Source organism: Astatotilapia calliptera, chromosome 22, assembly GCF_964374335.1.
Source record: "Astatotilapia calliptera chromosome 22, fAstCal68.1, whole genome shotgun sequence".
NCBI classification, from domain to species: Eukaryota; Metazoa; Chordata; class Actinopteri; order Cichliformes; family Cichlidae; genus Astatotilapia; species Astatotilapia calliptera.
The window spans coordinates 5,869,815-5,889,174 of NC_137442.1; the positions used below are offsets into that span (position 1 = coordinate 5,869,815).

A 19,360-nucleotide genomic window follows, 5' to 3' on the forward strand; every position below is an offset into this window, starting at 1 on the left:
TAACCAGGCAGCTTATCCTCTTTTATTGAAAATACTTTCTTTAAAGATATAACGCATTTTAGGGGCAACTTGAAAGAAAGGCAAATGTGAAACATAAAAGTGAGATCAGAGGCGAAATGTGACATCATATGTGGATACAAACTATAATGTGACATTTAAAATCTCCATATGTCTGTATGTTGTCAGATTGTACAAACAATGGCAGTAAGAAACAGTTTTAAATAGGTCTATACAGGATCATTATCACTTTGACCTTCAGGTCAATCTACTGAGGTCAAAGGTCAAATGTGGCATGATAGTTTAAATCTTTATACAGTGTTTTCTATATGTTGACAATAAACACCACAGTCGTAAAAGTCATAGTTTCTGACTGAACTTCCGACCAATAAATCTTTAAGTTGACCTTAAAGGGCTATAATGGATTATTAACATGACCCCACTCTACACCCCTACAAAATTTTATCAGCCTTAATTTAAAACTTTTCGAGCTATTGTCTTTACACACAAAATGACCTGCAGACACACAAACTACCAAGATATAACCGCCTTAGTGTAGGGAATAAACAGGAAAAAAATGAAAGCAAAGGTATAAATTAATTAAAAAAAAGTCAATACTGGAACATCGGTATAAAGAAATAAAAGGAATAAAATAACAATAAACATAATTAAAACTAATATGGTAATATCCAAACAGGATGATTACAAAGCAGGTTACTGTACTGCATTTTAATCTAACTGCAGTAAATTATAGCTATATTTTTTTTATAACTGATGTTAGTGAGCTCATTAGTGACAGAACCTGAGGGCTGCATTTCCGCTTAGAGACTGATGATGACAAAATAACGTTTTTCTATTGGTCAGTTCGGTTTTCAGCCTTCTGCAGCAGAGTTTATTTTGATTAACTAAGTTTTTGGTTTAAAACAAATTCGTTTAAAACAAATTCGTATATGCAAATGGTTGCATCTCGGTATTATTTTGTTTACAATGCTTGTATCTTTTTTTTTTAAAGAAAAGACAATATAATATTTTAAACGAACCATTAAAAACCCTTTCACTTTCTATTTCTTTGTCACGTACAAGGAAACCACCCTTGGTGTCAATCGCCTTCGTCATTTTTAGAAAACTCGACACCTACTCTGCATAAACATATATAAATTTAAAATATAGTTTATCTATTTAAGTAGATAATGGCACTTCTTCAAGTGAGCGACTTTCAGTCTTTTTCTGAAGTCCGCGGACAGATTCTTCCAGTGAGACAGCGGCACCTCGTTGACCGAACCAACCACTACAAATTTGGGAGCAAAACTCAAGAATTTGCGGTTCCGCCTGGTGTAGAGGTGAGTGACTTTAAATCTGGCATTAAATTAACAAAGTGAATACAGTAAACCTGCCGTAAGCGTCAGTCGCGCCCTGGCCTAAATTTTACGCGTCTGTTGTGCTCATTGAGCGTTTTTACTTCCTGTTGAATCACTTATATAAACAATCGTGATTGTAAGAATATCAGAAACATTAAACTTCATTTTTCATGCGCTATCACAGATCACGCGTCCCATTCTGTTTATTTTGGGGTTTCATTTCAGCCGTCAGGGTTTCTGAAGTCCTGTAACAGCGATGGAGGTGTGTGTATTGAAATGAACCACGGGACCACCACTCTGGCCTTCAAGTTCAGGCATGGAGTCATCGTGGCTGTGGACTCCAGAGCTTCAGCCGGGCGTTACTTAGGTAAATGGGGATCTTTATCACTTAAAATACACAAAATGATTTGGAAACATTATGCATTCCCATTTGGCGAAGGGAATAATGACCCAATCAGTTATTGTCCAACCACAATTAAGGTGGTACAGCTTCCAGTAAAATGTCCAAATATTACACAACAGGTGTGTAAGGAGGGTAGAGATTTGCTTCTCCATGTGGTTACTCTTAATTTTTATACATTTCCTACAGTACTGTAAAAGAAGACTTGAGACGCCCTTTTAAATTTTGATTCCAGTGGTAAGCCACTTAACACTGACTTATGACTCATTCAAGCATATAAAAGCTTCTAAGGGGGAACCAATGTTCTGTCCACACATAACTGACAAGTTAGAAAAGAGGTGATTTAAAATTTGATCTTTAGCTACTTTGATACTAGCAGCCAAAAACACAATTTGTTTACACAAATCTTTAGCGGAATCTATGAAAAATGCCATAAATAACACAGTTTGACATAAAGTGTTATTTTTATACCAACAAGATGATTCCCAAAACAGCCCTTAGCTGAAAACTTGGCATATCTCAGCATGGTGTGCAGTGGGTCCTAAAAAATCTGTACAACCTAAGAGATATGCTTGGACCTCAGCTGATCCACCTAGTGTTCCCTGAAGTCTTAATTGTTCAGTATGACAATGATCTCAAACACACTGCCAATGCAGTAAAAGCATACCTGTATAGAAAAACACACACTATCATTAATGAGGTGGCTCAAGACTTTAGGAATAGTATTGTAAAATACATTTTATTCATGTCTTTGCAGCATCCAACGATGTGAACAAGGTGATAGAGATCAACCCGTACCTGCTGGGCACCATGTCAGGCAGCGCTGCAGACTGTCAGTACTGGGAGAGACTCTTGGCCAAAGAGTGCAGGTCTGTCCTACATATTATCTCCTAAAGACTTCAATTATTTCATGATTTTTCTCAGCTTTGATGATGTATTGTTGCCTGATCGCATGATAGGAAACACACTAAAGTATTTTATCTAGTTTCTCCTTGAATGTTTTATGACTTTGAACAAAGAAAGAAGAAACTTTAAAAGTGGAATGAAAATAAGAAAACTGATTTTGTTTGAGTGGAGCAAAGAGCTTAATTAAGACTTCACAACAAGAGGTTCTTGTGTGGAATTCAAGTCAAGCCTTTGAGAATTATAACTTACTGAAACACAATGAATACAGATTTATTAAATTGACGTAGTCATCACATACCTTGTTTTTTATATAAAAACATACAATTTTTTTCTATTTTCATCTCATTACAACAAACAAAATATATGCTCCACGCCTGTGAACTTTCCTGCACGTCTTAAAATCAGGAGGGCTTTCTTTCAATGAAAGAGACAATGTTTTTTTCCAACAATATCTTTATTATTTTTTTTACATTTTAATGACTTACAAACAGTCCAACATTCTAAATACTACATGAACATACACTCCTCTCAGACAGCAAAAAGAAAACAAAAAAGTCATCAGATTTGTCACTCCGTTAAAGGCCTAAATTTATCATTATCCCAAATCAAATGTCATTGCCCTCAGTCCTCGTCCTCCTCAGATAATACAAATCCTTCTACAAAATTCACAAATGGTCTCCACACCTTCTCAAAAACATCCAATTTCCTTTTCAGTATACATGTTATCCGCTCCAATGGCAAAGCCACCATCATTTGTTTTATCCACTGTGTGATACTCGGTTCCCTTGTTCTTTTCCATTTTGAAAGAGACAATGTTAAAAAAAACATCAGGAGGGCTATATGGAGGATTTTTTTTTGACAGATTATAAATTCAGGATAATCTGGACTGACCACATAGTTGAACAATTTGTGAAATGACTTGTTCATAAATCAATAATTTATTGTAATTTCATCCAGACTTTACAGGCTGAGGAACAACCACCGTATCTCTGTAGCTGCTGCCTCTAAGCTGTTATCTAACATGATGCTGGGCTACAGAGGAATGGGCCTCTCCATGGGGAGCATGATCTGTGGATGGGACAAAGAGGTAAGCTGAGGGTGGGTTTGTGTGATTTTACTGTTCACAACTGAAAAATGATTGTCTCACTTAATTAGCTCAGCTAAAGCCGAGCCTAATATTGTATGCTACTATGTTGTAAAAACATTGTTAGTAACATTGTGGTTTTGATTAGAATCCACGAGAAGTTGGATGACCACATCCTTAAATTCAGTGACCCCTTTTAAGACCACACAAGTGTCTGTGCAGTTTAAAGAAACATACATAATAGCACAACAAACATGACATATTGATTAAATGATGTATAAAAGGAAATAATATCAAAATGTTGTATGACTCTGAAACCATCTAATAGGCTTCAAAATCTTGTGATCATCAGTGTAATCTTAAAGACATTAGAAGGTAAAAGCATATACAGTACTGCATATATCCTGGATCAGATAATTACATCAGCTAAAATCAATAGGTAGTAATGTTACAGTGCAGGCTGGTAATTAATGAGAGCAGCTGATGTGAGAATAATTTTAAGAAAATGCACTATGTCCACTTTAGCCTTTAAAATAATAAAATTCAGTTTACATAACAGACTGTCTGTTCTGCAGGGTCCTGGTCTGTACTATGTGGATGATAATGGGACGCGTCTGTCTGGCCGCATGTTTTCCACCGGCTGTGGGAACAGCTATGCCTACGGTGTGGTGGACAGCGGTTACAGGGAAGACATGACAGTAGAGGAGGCGTATGAACTCGGCCGTCGGGGCATCGCTCACGCTACACACAGAGACGCCTACTCTGGTGGAGTGGTAAACAGTAAGTATGCAGAGAGCACAAGAAACTTCTTGTTTGTTTGAGGGTTGTTTTTTTTTGTTTGTTTGTTTTTTAAGCCATTTGATAGCATAACTAAAAGAATGACCATTCTGGTCTACCAGTTAGTAAATAAATTCACTTGAGCCAGACTGATATCTGAATTACTGGATAGATCAGTTAGTACATTGGTGTTCCCTAGAGAACCAAGAACTTGGGTAATCTTTCCTCACCCTATGTCAGGCACAAACTTCAGTGGTTCATATTAGCATCAGTGATATTTGGTATTTAGTGCTAATTAGCTAATACTACAAAGTTTTCTTTGTAAATAATACATTATTTCCTCAGGGATTAATTAAGTATTCTGATTCTGACAATAAAGGTACAACTACTCAATGTAAGAATTTGCTCATGTTAGTATTTAGCTCAAAGAGCCAAATGCAGTCTGACAGTCTTTCATTTCCTGTTGTTTTGTATACATTTGTCCTTTGATTAATTAAAATAAAAGTATGTATGTAGAACTGATAAAAACTAAAATATACTGTTTACTGCATGTATACAGTGCAAGCAACTACACCTTGGCAAATATTCAAAGAATACAGGAAATCAGAACAGTGGCCTTGAAGGATGCAGTACAACTGTTCAGCTGTTTGTTAACACAATTATAAACATATAAAGATGTGTAAAGATTTATATATATATATATATAAGTGACGGCCTTGGCTTCCTGTTTCATCTCCTCCTGGTGAGATGGGGCAGACAACCTCTACACAGTATGTTCTGTTCTTTGTAATCAGAAAAGGAAGGCCATGATTCTACACAAGCAGCATTTCTTATACTCAGCAATATAATGCATCATAAAACAGTGTAATGATTGCACAATCTTTAATCAAAGGCATAAAGTGGCCTCTAGCCCTATAATGATTCAACAATTCTTTGATTAGAAGTATAAGGTAGCATAAGATATATAAAATATATATATATACAGTATTCTGTATACTGCATGTACACAGTTTAAGCAACTACACCTTGGCAAATATTCAAAGAATACAGGAAATGAGAACAGTGGCCTTGAAGTATACAGTCACCCGTCAGTTTATTAGGTACATCTGTTTAGCTGTTTGTTAACACAAATATATATGTGTGTGTATAATAATCTCACAACAGCTTGCTGCATTTAGGTATATAGACATGTTCAAAACAACCTGCTGAAATTCTAACTGATTATCAGAATGAGGAAGAAATGTGATTAAAATGACTCTGAATATGGCTTGGTGGCTGGAGCCAGACGAGCTGGTCTGAGTATTTCAGAAAATGCTGATCTTCTGGGACTTTCCCATACAATCATCTCTAAGGTTTACAGAGAAAGGTCAGAAAAAGAGAAAATAATTCAGTTAGCGGCAGTTCTCTGGGTAATATTGAGCTGATAGGAAGGCAACAGTAACTCAATCATCCACGTGTTACAAACAGGGCATGCAGAAGAGCTTTCTGAAAGCACAGCATGCCAAACCTTGAAGCAGATGGGCTGTAGTAGCAGAAGATCGCGCCAGGTGTCACTCCTCTCAGCAAAGAACAGAAAACTGAGGCTGCAATTTAAAGAGGCTCAACAAACATGGACGACAGAAGATTTGATGTAGTCTGGTCTGATAAGGCCCGATTTCTGCTGCCAAATTCAGATGGTGGGGTCACAATTTGGCATAAATAACATGACAGCATGGATCCATCATGCCTTGTGTTAACAGTTCAGGCTGCTTTAGATGCAGTAGTGTGGGGATATTTTCTTGGCATACTTTGGAGCTCTTAGCACAAACTCGCATTGTTTAAACACACCAACCTATCTGAGATTGGATGCTGAACATGTCCATCCCTTTGTGACCACAGTGCACCCATCTTTGAATGGCTGCTTAAAGTGGGATAACGATCCATGTTTAAAAGCTCAAATCATCTCAAACTTATTTTATTGAACATGACAATGAGTTCACTGAACTCATATGACCTCCACAGTCACCAGATCTCGATCCGATAGAGCAGCTTTGGGATTTGATGGAACAGGAGATTGCAACAGGAACAGGATGTGCAGCCAACAAATTTCTAGCGTGTGTGTGGTGCTGTAATACTACTTCTATCACCAACGTTGCTGTTGTAAAAAAAATTCATAGTTTTCAATTCAGAATTCATTTTTCTCAAATATGTCTCTGATTCTACTCTTTTTCCTCTCACCGTCTTTTTCCTGACATCTAATATATCGAAAATAATTTTTAAAAACTCTGTAGTCTGAAAGTTTTATAAACATTCATTTGTGTTTGCGGTAAATCTTTTGTCTTCACATTCATGTATGCAGGATAATGTGTTTATAAGTGTTCACCTGTGTTTGTGTGTTTTTGTAGTGTACCACATGCAGGAGGACGGCTGGATAAAAGTGTGTAAGGAGGACGTGTCCGAGTTGATCCATCGCTACAGGAAGGGAATGTTCTGAGTTTTACTCCAATATCAGCAAACTATCATCATCATCATCCAGTGATGTGTGTTCAACATGATTATTGGTTATTGAACTTTACATTATGTAAAAGAACATCTCAATGCTCTAGCCCTACAAGCTTATGCAGTTTAGGATATGTTTTGTGGTTAAAAGACAAATGATTAAAGTTAACTTACTTACAGAACAACAGCTCCAAATAAAGACTTTTCTTCAACTGACTCTGTTATGTAATCATCAAGTTTCAGGTACAAACTTATGTTTTGTATAACAAAATATAAAAAATAATTTCTTTAAAAATAAAACATCATGAAATGCTAAAAATATATTACCAGGTGGAAGTTCTCATTTGCTTTCTATCAGCAACAAACTAAAGAATATGTCGAACCTATATACTTAATATACATCTTCTTGGCCTTTTGTGCCATAATGAAGCACATAACATTGAAAAAGCTGTTAAAATAGTGCTGCTTTGCGATGTCGTCAATTGCTGTGCAGATAGGGGACAAAACATGAATACAGTGGGACTGTAAGGGGTGAGAGGATATGTTCATGTCATATTCACACAGTGAAAGGTTTAAAAAATAAAATTCTGTTTTAATAAACTTGCAGAAACATTTCTTGCAACACAAAAAAGAAAAATAAAGAAATGGAGCAGCTGAAAGTAAAAAACCACAGAGCACAGCAAGTTTATTCCACTTAAAAGCTGCTGAAGAAAATCATTACAAATGTGTTCTTGTGTAAAAATGCTTCCTTTCATTTATTAATAATGAGTAACTGGGTAATATTTAGTGAAAGTAGATGATTTTCACAAAACACATTTTGATGTTTGAAGAAAAAGCCCAGGTGTATTACTTACCCTGCCTTTGGACTTAAGACAGATTTTGCCGTTTTAATATCATGAGTTACTCTGATACTTTCACTACAGTCACAGTAGGGTTAGAGAATGCCCTGTAACCAAAATTACTGCAAATACGTCTAACCAGTTTGAGGTCTCTCTGACATTGAAATGGTTGCTTCAAAGACAGGGACCAGGTTTGAGACCTCTCCCAGTCTGTTGCCATCTTAAAAGTGACTTTGATGTCTAAACAGCTATAAAATGGTTACAAGTCAGTCTGCTATCAATTTTATGTTGAACCAAGTCAAGTTGGCACTTTGTATCAATCTTTGCAGCATTCACGTGATTAGCTGTGATGAATCTCAAATCTGTTGGCTTCTCCATCAGACCTGTGATGCCTTACCTGAGCTAACAGGTGAATTCACCTCTGATGGACCACACCGAATGCAGTAGCATTCTAACAACAGCAGCTCAAAAATGACAGAGCAAGTGATGTAGTCACAAAATAATTTAGTGTAAGGTTCTATGCATGTATTTTTCTCTTTCTCTCTGACAACAATGAGAGGACGCTGAAGAAGTACGACTATGTTTATGATAAAAGAGTGAATTCTTCTGATAGAAATGACTGGGGACTGTGCGGTCCTAAGGTGGAGTGCAGGATTTATGCAGAGTTGTTTTACTGCAAACTATTCGTCCGTATAAACCAGCTGACATGTGTGATGGGTAGTATATGTTCAGACATTGCAATAGACTATTCTAACACAGTCTCAGCTATGTTTCAGTGTTATGTAATTGCAACTGTTGGGGAAAGTAAAAGAAAGAAACATGACTGTTGCTCTGTGTGAACTCCTGAGAAAAAAGGCAGAGATGTTTTTATTGTGCACCAGTCTATGTGTAGAAGTGTGAATCAATGTTTCAATAAAATAAAATCAACAAAGTCCTTGCATTATTCTAGAGCAGGTTTCTGTTGGGGCTCAGCTCTAAAATTGAAAATGGTGCAGAAGGAGCTGAAAGCCATGATTGCAGAGGGAAAAGAGTCTTACAGGAGGAGGCTGGAAATCAAACTGCAGGAAAACAACACCAGGGGGGTGTAGAATGGAATGCGGGCCATTACTGGCCTGAAACAAAACAGAGGTGTTGGGATGGATGGGGACGTTGAAAGTGCAAACAACCTAAATCTACATTTCAATAGATTCGACTGCCCCGCGTCTCCTGTCTCCACACCCAGCTTTTCTCATCTTCTCCATCGACTCCATTCTCCTCCCCCCTCTCCTGTCTTACCCTGTCCCTCTCAGAAGATAACATCAAAAGGGAATTGGGCAGACTCCACTCCAGTAAAGCTGCTGGCCCGGATGGTGTCAGTCCCAGGGCCCTCAGGTGCTGTGCTTCCCTGCTGTCTGGAGTTCTACAACGGATCTTCAACATGAGTCTGAAACTGCAGAGGGTCCCATCACGCTGGAAGACATCCTGCCTGGTTCCTGTCCCTACAAAGACGAACCCGTCGACCCCCAGTGACTACAGGCCAGTGGCTCTGAATTCACATGTCATGAAGACAAGTCTCAGTCATGTCATCTGCAGAAATTCTCTGATGACTCTGCCATTGTGGGATGTATCAGAGATGGACAGGAGGAGGAGTACAGGAGTGTGGTGGACAGCTTTGTTGAGTGGTGTGAGCTTAACCATCTACAACTTAACATCACAAAGACAAAAGAACTGATTATGGACTTTAGGAAGCAGGCTCCTCCTCCTACCCCTGTCATCATCAGAGGGGCTGATGTAGAGATCGTGGAGGTACACTTGGACTGTAAAATGGACTGGACCAAGAACACCAATGCTGTCTTTAAAAAAGGGCAGAGTTGGCTTTTCCTACTGAGGCGGCTCAGGTCCTTTAATGTTTGTAGGAAAATGCTGACAATGTTCTATCACTCTGTGGTAGAGAGCGCTGTGTTCTTTGCAGCTGTGTGCTGGGGCAGTGGTGAAGACAGCTGATGCCAACAGGCTGAACAAACTGATTAAAAAGGCTGGTTCTGTCCTGGGTGTCAGACCGAAGAACCTAGAGGAGGTGTCTGAGAGGAGAATGCTAAAAAAGCTTCTTTGTATCATGGACAACCCCTCCCAGCCCATGCATGCCTCCACGATGGACCATCGAAGCACACGCAGCAAAAGTCTCATTGTCCCGAAATGCAGAACTACCTTTAACAGTGGTCAATATCTTGCATAATGTCTAAATAGTTTCCATCCATGAAAATATTCTTGTTATCCCTCCTCTGACTCGTTAATATCAAAACTGATGCATCATTGTTCATGTCAAATTTGTGTGTTTTACAGTTGAAATGTAAGTTCATCACAAAATAAAGGAGTCCCATTTATCTGCCCGTCGGTACCTCTTCTTTAATCTATAGTCTTACACATTTGTAAGCAAATGCACATTTATGTATTTAGAGTAAGTTTCATATTATTATTTTTAGACTCCACTAACAGATATTGTACACAATGCATGGTGGCATTGAGATATGCAATAACTCATAAATAATTACTATGATATCATTTACATTAAATACCACTGTAAAGGGGGGCAGCACGGTGGTTAGCACTGTTGTCTCACAGCAAGAAGGTCCTGAGTTTAATTCCACCATCAGGCCGGGGTCTTTCTGTGTGGAGTTTGCATGTTCTCCCCATGTTTGCGTGGGTTCTCCCCGGGTACTCCGGCTTCCTCCCACTGTCCAAAGACATGCAGGTAGTGGGGATAGGTTAATTGAAAAATCTAAATTGCCCATAGGTGTGAATATGAGTGCGAATAGATGTCTGTCTCTTTGTGTTAGCCCTGTGACAGACTGGCGACCTGTCCAGGGTGTACCCCGCCTCGCGGCCTATGACAGCTGGGATAGGCTCCAGTGTGATGCCATACCGCTGTAAAGGTATGGCACTGTATATAGCTTCACATATCCCTGTTTATGCTGCCAGCTCACACCCCCCTCAGGAAAAGAAACCTCCCCCATTTTTAAAACGGTGAAAACTTGGCCTGAAGTTGTCTCAGAAAAACTACAGGACTGTTTTAAGCTAACAGACTGGAGCATATTTCAATCTCAGTACCTGGAGGAGTACACTACATCTGTATTCTCCTACATGAAGCATTGCACAGACACTGTCACTATTGAAAAACATATCAGCGTGTATGCCAATCAAAAACCCTGGATGACAAGAGAGGTCAAGACCCTGCTGAAGGAAAGAAACGCTGCCTATAGGTCTGTAGACGTAGAACTGTACAGTGCAGCTAGGGAAAACCTTAAAAAAACGGCATCACACGGGCTAAGCTAGACTCCAAAAACAAAATTGAGGACCACCTCCGTAGTTATAACTCAAGGCAGGTCTGGAGGGGAGTCCATAACATCACCAACTACTAACCCAGAACAAATGCTGTGGATGGTGATGCTACACTCGTAGAGAAGTTGAACTGCTTCTGTGCCTGCTTCAAACAGAAAACACCAGAAGAGGCTACATCACATCCACCAGCCACATCGTCACTGTTGAGGAGCATGATGTGAGGTGTGTACTAAGGTAAATGGACTTGTTCTTATATAGCGCTTTTCTACTCTATCTGAGCACTCAAAGCGCTTTACACAACTAATTAATTCACACAATCAATCACACCCATTCACTAAGTGCTAAGTATCTAACATTCATACACATTCACACTCCGATGGATGCATCGGAGAGCAATGTGGGGTTAGTATCTTGCCCAAGGATATTTGGCATGCAGCCTGAGCTCGAACCACCGAGCTTCTGGTTAGCGGCTGACCTGCTCTGCCACCTGAGCTACAGCCACCACAAGGGCAGTAAACCCCAAGAAAGCAGCAGGTCCCGACGGCGTCTCTGGTAGGGTGCTAAAGGAAAAAACAGCTCGCAGGGGTCTTTACTAAAATATTCAATCTGTCCTTAACATAGGCCACCATTCCACCCTGCCTGAAGTCCTCTACCATAATCCCCATTCCAAAGAAAACTACCAGCCAGTGCCTAAATGATTTCTGGCCAGTGGCTCTTACTCCAGTCATTTTGAAGTGTCTCGAGAAACTGGTCAGAACCCACATCATTCAAGGACTCCCAGCCACATTCGATCCCCACCAGTTCGCATACAGGAAGAACAGATCGACACAGGATGCCATACCCATAGCCCTCCATACAATGCTAACTCACTTAGAACAACAGGACAGTTACATCAGGTTTCTCTTTATTGATTTTAACTTGGCTAACTACACGACCTCGGCCTCCCACACTCCACCTGACTCTGGATCGAGGACTTCCTCAGAGACTGCCGATAGAGAGTCGAAATAGGGCCCCACCTCTCCTCAACACAGCCTTAACACCGGCTCCCCTCAGGGATGTGTGGTGAGTCCCCTGCTGTACACTCTATGCACTCATGACTGCACCTCCACCCACCCACCCAACGCCATTGTGAAGTCTGCGGACGACACAACTGTGATCGGGCTCATCACGGGAGGAGATGACAGGGACAAAGTGGAAAAACTGTCACCATTGTGCAGCCAAAACAACCTGGATCTCAACACTACAAAAACCAAAGAAATAACTGTTGACTTCAGAAGGAACAAATCTGATCCTCAGCCTTTACACATTAATGGGGACTGTGTGGAGAGGGTCTCTGACTTCAAGTTCCTGGGCCTGTACCCGAGTGGTGACCTATCCTGGAAAACAAACACCACAGCTATGATCAAGAAGGCACAGCAGCGACTGCACTCCTGAGGGTCCTGAAGAATAACGCCTTAGCCAAGCATTGTAGAAAAGATCCATAAAAATACAGTACAATCTACTGTATAAATGTGAAGGAATTTTCTGTATTAATCATTTACAGGTATTTTTCTGTATTTCTCAACTACTGCAATGCATTGTGGGAAAAATAACCTCAAAAGAAGGGAAAAGGAAGAGCAAGAGTAGCCATTAGGCTTCTTTTAGTCTTCATCTGGATTTTGGACTCTGGAGAAACTGCCTTCAAATTTCTGTGGTAAATATTTAAACTCAAAATTTCTTTTCTTAAAATAATGTTTCTCAAAAGACTCCACGTTTTTATTTAGAAAGAATTGTTAATTTATTTGTTAACTGGTTTCTGCTGTCTCCAGACAAGTCAGGAATATTTTGCTGACTCATTTTTAAAATAATAATTATTTAGGTTTAACATGACTTAAGCTTTCCATTTTAGTTAATGTTAAAATAACCTTTGCTATGAAACCTCCAGTTTTGCCCTTCAGTAGCTGAACCAGTTTTCATAATAACCATAGTTAGCTGTCTGCTTCTCTCCAGGTATTACACAGCTGTGACTGCTAATTAGCTAATTAGCGAAAGTCAGCCATGTGGATAACTGGGAAAAACTTCATGGTTCTACTGATGTATAGAGAGGAAGAAATTATTCTAGGACTCTAATAAGTACTATATCAATACCTGTGTTTTACAGTTGGCTCTACTGTACCTTTTAAAGGATTTCAGGCAAAGTGACACTAACCCTAGTTTAAGCCTCAGACCTTCCTGGCTGACACTAACAAATGCTAATGTTAGCCTCTGATTTGGGCTGCTAAAGTAAAGACGTTTAGCTAGCTGACCAGCATAGATTAATTTGGTGGTTAACAGACTGTAGTGGTAATATTATTTAAAGTTTAGTTTCACCTCAGCACATTTACCATTATGTCTATTCTGTAGCACATAGAAATGTTTAGTTAATATTTGCAGACAGACACGTTCTCACTGTAACTGTGTTTTTACTCCAACATTTGTTGAAAATGTAATTTATGAAATGCTGAGCAGCATTTCTAGTATGTGAAATATTTTTGTCACCCCCATTGTGCTAATATGATTAAATACTAATAATTATAACTAAATAAATCAATAATAAATCAATAACTATTGTGAAATGCACTTCACACACGCACAGTGTTTGTCACCAGATGCCACGTTTATTTATCGTTTTCATTTGTTATGACCGACCACAGTCTGACAGCTCTGGTCTCAGCTGATTTCCAGCCTCCCCTCCGCTCCTCTCCCGTCTCACTATAAAAGGGAAGGAAACCATCATCAGTCCAAACGCCATCAGCTGTTCTCACCTGCGTCTCCAGCACCGCCCCGTTGAGCTCACTGCACCACTCCTCCCCTGCAGCCGCGCCCGGGACCACACCTCTGCCACACTATATCTTGATTGAAGTATAATATAAATGCAGTGCTGGTGTGCAATGGCTTCATATCCCTTGTGGGGGATGCTGCCATATTATAAACTGTTATGTCTATATCAGACAGGAAATTAATGACGCATTTCTCCTTCTCCAGTGCTGGGGAAGGGTCCCCACCAGGTGAGTCCGAAGAGGCTTCCAGGCCTACATCACTCGCATCATTCTTCTTAAGTTTGGGCTTCACCATTGTCAAAAGTCTCCCAGAAATATATCCAAAGTAATCAACAGGTTATTGATTTGGTGAAAAGATGGGTTTGACACACTTTTGAGCATATTAAAAGATTTTTTTGAGTCATTTTGATGAGCTATCCCGAGGGACGTCTTCACTCGCTAGATTTTTTAAGTTTTTGTACAATGGTTGAGCTACAATCATAATTTCAACTTCTGAATAAAGATCCCTCTATCTTTATGCTTCTCAAGAAATTAAGCATGTCACTTCTTAAGTTCTTATTTATTAATACCTACATAATAGTGCACACTTTATACAGGTCAAATATTTTAAGAATAATGTTTCTCAACTTAAAATTGTAAAGAATCTTCAGATAGGATACAACAGTTTGTAAACAGCTACCTCAGAACCTGCTGAGCTGTGCCTCTCCTGTACTGTTAGATGGATGTAAGTGCAGGTCTTTACAATGCGTTCAATATGATTACTACTTAAGTAACCAAACAAATAAATTAACTCTTGGAAAATTTAAACAATCCAATTGTTCATTCAAAAAGTATCACAAACAGATAACAACAAATGATTCAACAATGATAAGTAGAGCTGTACTGATATTCAAGCAGACAAAAATTTAAATTTTTTGTACCTCTACAAATTAAGACATTTTTGATTAATGACTCAAGAAGACCTGTAATTTCAATGCATGTGCATTCAAATTTTAGAACAGGTCCAGCATTGATGTCATAAGTTTTGTGTTGTAAGTTTTGGCTTTAATATTTCCAGCTGATAAGGAGACGTGTTGCATTTTAAATGCACGCCCAATGGCTTTAAACATCCACTTTGCCTGTAGTGATAGTATCACTGTTAGGTCTGCACTCACAGGCCTCGTTAGCTCAGAGACTTATCACCATGAACGAAGCAAGACACTCAGAGCTAAATCCATTTCAACTTGCAAGGGAAGCCAGTCCGGTCAGGATCCAGAGCTGCCACCTCCTCACCTGATCCCAGCCAACTTAAAAAAACCAGCCTCCCCTCGCAGCCTTTTATTCAGCCAATATGGCTTAACCCCTTTACTGGTCCACCATATACAAGTACAGGTGAGCCCATACATGGCAGGAAGTAAACATTCTTTACTAAATAAGGAAACCAGAATCTTACATGCAAGTGTGCCTGCGGTTAAACACTATAGCTAATAGCCTCCCCCACCATCCTAGATGTAGGGGAAGGACAGAAAAATATCTGAACATGCAGTTCAGGACAAGTTTTACAGTTTTAAGCACAACAATGACAACTTTTATCAAAATCACGCCAACAGTCACACTACGGAGCGTTGGTTTTTACTCAAATTCAACATTTTCAGATGAAAACTTACGTGTGAGTTTTATTTATCTCACTGTAACAACCCCAAAATGCAATTTTAAAAAAAGATATATTCTTGTATATGTATATATTTTTCTGAAGGAATATACTCACTGAGCACCAACCTGTCATTTTTTTTTCTTTAAGAGAGGGCATCAAATACACATGTTTTCACTGTGCTTTGTACTACTAGCTGTTAAAAGAGCACACAGACAGTGAGGGTTCTCATAGTTTGAGGAGTGTGTTTTTACTTTGTCTTGTGTGTATTTTTCTAAGGAGATCTGCATCAATTAGATTTTGCTAACACAAACTTTGTGTGAAGTTCTGCAAAGTCTGCAAGCTGTCTTGGTTGATTTCAAAAGCTCTACATGCTTCACTTGTCAGAAGACTGTAAATTTGGCTCATTAGATTCTATCTCAGCACGGTGTGCAGTGGGTCCTAAAAAATATGAACAAGTGGAGGACAAAAGAAGAAATGTTGGGCTTAAAAAAAACTTTCTAAAGCAAATGAACAGAATTTGAAAACTGTGTCCTTAAGAAACAGGGGGAAAAAAATCCAGCAACATAAGAGATGCGTCTGGTTCTTCAGTTGATCCATCTACTGTTTACTGAAGTCTCAAACACACTGCCAATGCAGTAAAAGCATACCTGTATAGAAAAACACACACTATCAGTCATGAGGTGGTTCAAGACTTTAGGAATAATACTGTAAAATACATTTTATTCATGTCTTTGCAGCATCCAACGATGTGAACAAGGTGATAGAGATCAACCCGTACCTGCTGGGCACCATGTCAGGCAGTGCTGCAGACTGTCAGTACTGGGAGAGACTTCTAGCCAAAGAGTGCAGGTCTGTCCTACATATTATCTCCTGAAGCCTCCATTTATTTCATGATTTTTCTCAGCTTTGATGATGTATTTTAATCTGACTGCATGCTATGAAACATACTAAAGTATTTTATCTAGTTTCTCTTTTAGTGTTTTATGACTTGGTACAAAGGAAGAAGAAAATTTAAAAGTGAAATGAAAATGAGAAAGCTGATTGATTTTGTTTGAGTGAAGCAAAGAGCTCAAGGTAATACAAGCCAGAGTTTATCAGTAAAAGGTGAAACACAAACAAACCTCCAGTTTGGTTGAAGTGCTGCTTTACAATTTCTGTTTCAAATTATTTTTGTTTGCATTCTGTTTTGCAAAATATATTTATTCTATTTTGAATAAATAAACTTGCTAAATATCATATACAAGAAGACATAGAGCAGATTTAGGTTCTAAACAGCACACAACATCAGGTAGGTGCAAGGTAAATAAAACATATTACCAGTTTGTGGTAAGTGGAGCCTATATATAAAATAAACTGTTCAATTCCAAGGCCCAAACTATTAAAATAGATTTTTTTTATACTTTAAGATAAACGCGATATCAAATTATGATTTAAGTTAAGAAGGTTCTTGTCACGGCCTGGGTCTGACCACAGTTCCTGGGAATGTACATAGTTCTTGTTTCACGGTTCACTGTAAATAAAACTCACTCTTCATCTGCACCAGAGTCCTGCGTTTGGGTCCCACTTCCCCACAAGTCCACAGTCTGCCACCGCAGTACGTGACAGTTCTAAAGAATTGTGTGTCCATAAAACAGGGGTGTCAAACTCAATTGCACACTTTAGGTCGCAGGCCAGAAAAGATAAACATTTATTGAACACACTAAAACAATATTTTTTAAACATAAATGTGAATAAAAACATGGCATCATACATGCCATGTCCATGAAGTGAGATTTCCTTGCTGAGCTCAAAGGCTATTGAGAACTTTTACCCAACTCAGCCAACGGACCTCTGTATGATAAGATAAGATAAGATAAAATAACCTTTATTAGTCCCAAGCGTGGGGAATTTATTTGTTAAGGAATGTTGGCAAACTCTGAATCTATTTCCCACGTGACGGACTGAAATTGACGGTGATTTAAACCTTTAGCTCGGAAAAAATTTACAGTTTGCGTTACAGTGCTCATTACATGCTCCGTTTTCAGGACTTTACCACACAGCCTTTCCTGGTGTATGATGCAGTGATATGCTGTTAACTCACCGGTACAGTTCTCCTCCTGCATCTTTACTCGCATCCTGCCGACTAGTCCACTTTTTTCACCACACATTGCCAACAGGTGTCGTGCCAAAGTAGTTACCCCGGGCAAAAACTGTTTCCCCATCTACGAGAGTGCGCAAAGTAGGAGGAGCCACTTGCCCAGGTTCGTTTCTGTACACTACTTGTCACTGATCTGCAGCCGTTGCAATAAAGAGTAAAAGCTGAAAAATAACAGACTTGATTTGTGAATGGATCTTAATACTAATTTCATGACATTGTAATGTGCTGTGCGGAAGACTATTTACCTTAAACTGTACACTGAAATAACCTGCTGGGAATAGTTTGTCCAGACAAAGACGTTGACACTGTAATACTGTAAAACCAGACGGGATCATGTCAACACATCGCTCTCCGGTGAATTTATCCTGGGTTGACACTTCTGTAATGTACACTAGCGGTGCTATCACGAAGGAGTTTATTTGCAAAATAAATCAGAGTATAACCAATAACCACAGTAACTTTGGAGATGATTTCCTTCTCCCAGCAAAAGTTATGGAGGGGTACAGATTTTATCTAGTGGATCAAGATACAGCGACTTCTTTTCTTGTGGGTAAATGACCTAAAATAAAGTTGGGTGGAGAATGACAAGTACTAAGATTATCTACATGCCATGCATTTATCTTATAAAACGGTTTTGATGAATATTGTAAATTAAATTATTATTATTTTTACCACTAATGTCCAGTTGTATGTCCACAACAACCTCCAAAACCGTACAGCGCTTTGGGCTGTGAGGCAGAGGAGGAAGAGTGGTACACCTCTGTTGTTTGTGAAGTATTTCACTCACACATGTGATGTGACAATAAAAGGGATTTGATTTGATTTGATTTAAAAACGTTAAATTTGGCTACATGTCGGCAAAGCTATGTTAGTAAATTTTGTACTTAATGCAGCTTGATGATTAACTAACAAGCTTGTCAACACAAAGTTCTTTATTTGGAGCACAGTTCTACAAGAAACAGAAGCTACCATATTTTTTAGATCATAAGGCGCATCCGATTATTAAGCGAAACAAAACAGTCAGATGAGTCAAACTTTACTCATCAAATTCTTCTTGCTTCTTCCACGTCTGGGAGTGGCTGTAGCTCAGGTGGCAGAGCAGGTCAGGTCAGCCACTAATCAGAAGGTCGGGGGTTCGATCCCAGGCTGTCTCCTGGCTGCATGCCAAATATCCTTGGGCAAGATACTAACCCCATGTTTGCCTACTGGTGGTGCCAGTGTCCGGCAGCCTCGCCTCTGTCAGTGCGCCCCAGGGCAGCTGTGGCTACAATGTAGCTTGCCATCACCCTTGTGTGAATGGGTGGATGACTGAATGTAGTGTGAAGCGCTTTGGGGTCCTTAGGGACTAGAAAAGCGCTATACAAATGCAGGCCATTTACTTCTGTACCATTGATCCATTAATGTGGAATTCTCTCGCAGCTGCTCTATTTCCATGTTCTAATGCGTGACTGATAGAGTTTGAAATCCGCTTCGTAAGCATGTCTCTTAACAGGTGCCATTTTGGGGTCCTTATACACACACAATATGGTAATATTACATTGAAGCACAGTACGTATTACTCTGCGAGGCTCCAGACAACAGTAGCCGTAATGATCCAACAATCCATCAAGCGGTGCAGCTTCATAGCTTACCACT

At 39.3% G+C, this 19,360-nt stretch overlaps 1 protein-coding gene across 1 annotated transcript; it reads left to right on the forward strand.

Moving 5' to 3' along the window:
- The first annotated feature begins 1,049 nt into the window (after nt 1-1,049).
- psmb8a (proteasome 20S subunit beta 8A) lies at nt 1,050-7,216 on the forward strand. Its single transcript, XM_080296005.1, has 6 exons — nt 1,050-1,337; nt 1,581-1,722; nt 2,513-2,624; nt 3,619-3,748; nt 4,321-4,525; nt 6,907-7,216. The coding sequence occupies exons 1-6, from the start codon at nt 1,188-1,190 to the stop codon at nt 6,993-6,995; spliced, it is 828 nt and encodes a 275-aa protein (XP_080152131.1). The 5' UTR covers nt 1,050-1,187; the 3' UTR covers nt 6,996-7,216.
- Nucleotides 7,217-19,360: the final 12,144 nt, after the last annotated feature.

Coding starts and splice junctions, on each gene's coding strand:
- psmb8a (XM_080296005.1), top strand. CDS start 1,188: ATGGCACTTCTTCAAGTGAGCGACTTTCAGTCTTTTTCTGAAGTCCGC. Junction 1,723..2,512: donor TTCAGCCGGGCGTTACTTAG/GTAAATGGGGAT, acceptor ATGTCTTTGCAG/CATCCAACGATGTGAACAAG. Junction 2,625..3,618: donor CTCTTGGCCAAAGAGTGCAG/GTCTGTCCTACA, acceptor AATTTCATCCAG/ACTTTACAGGCTGAGGAACA.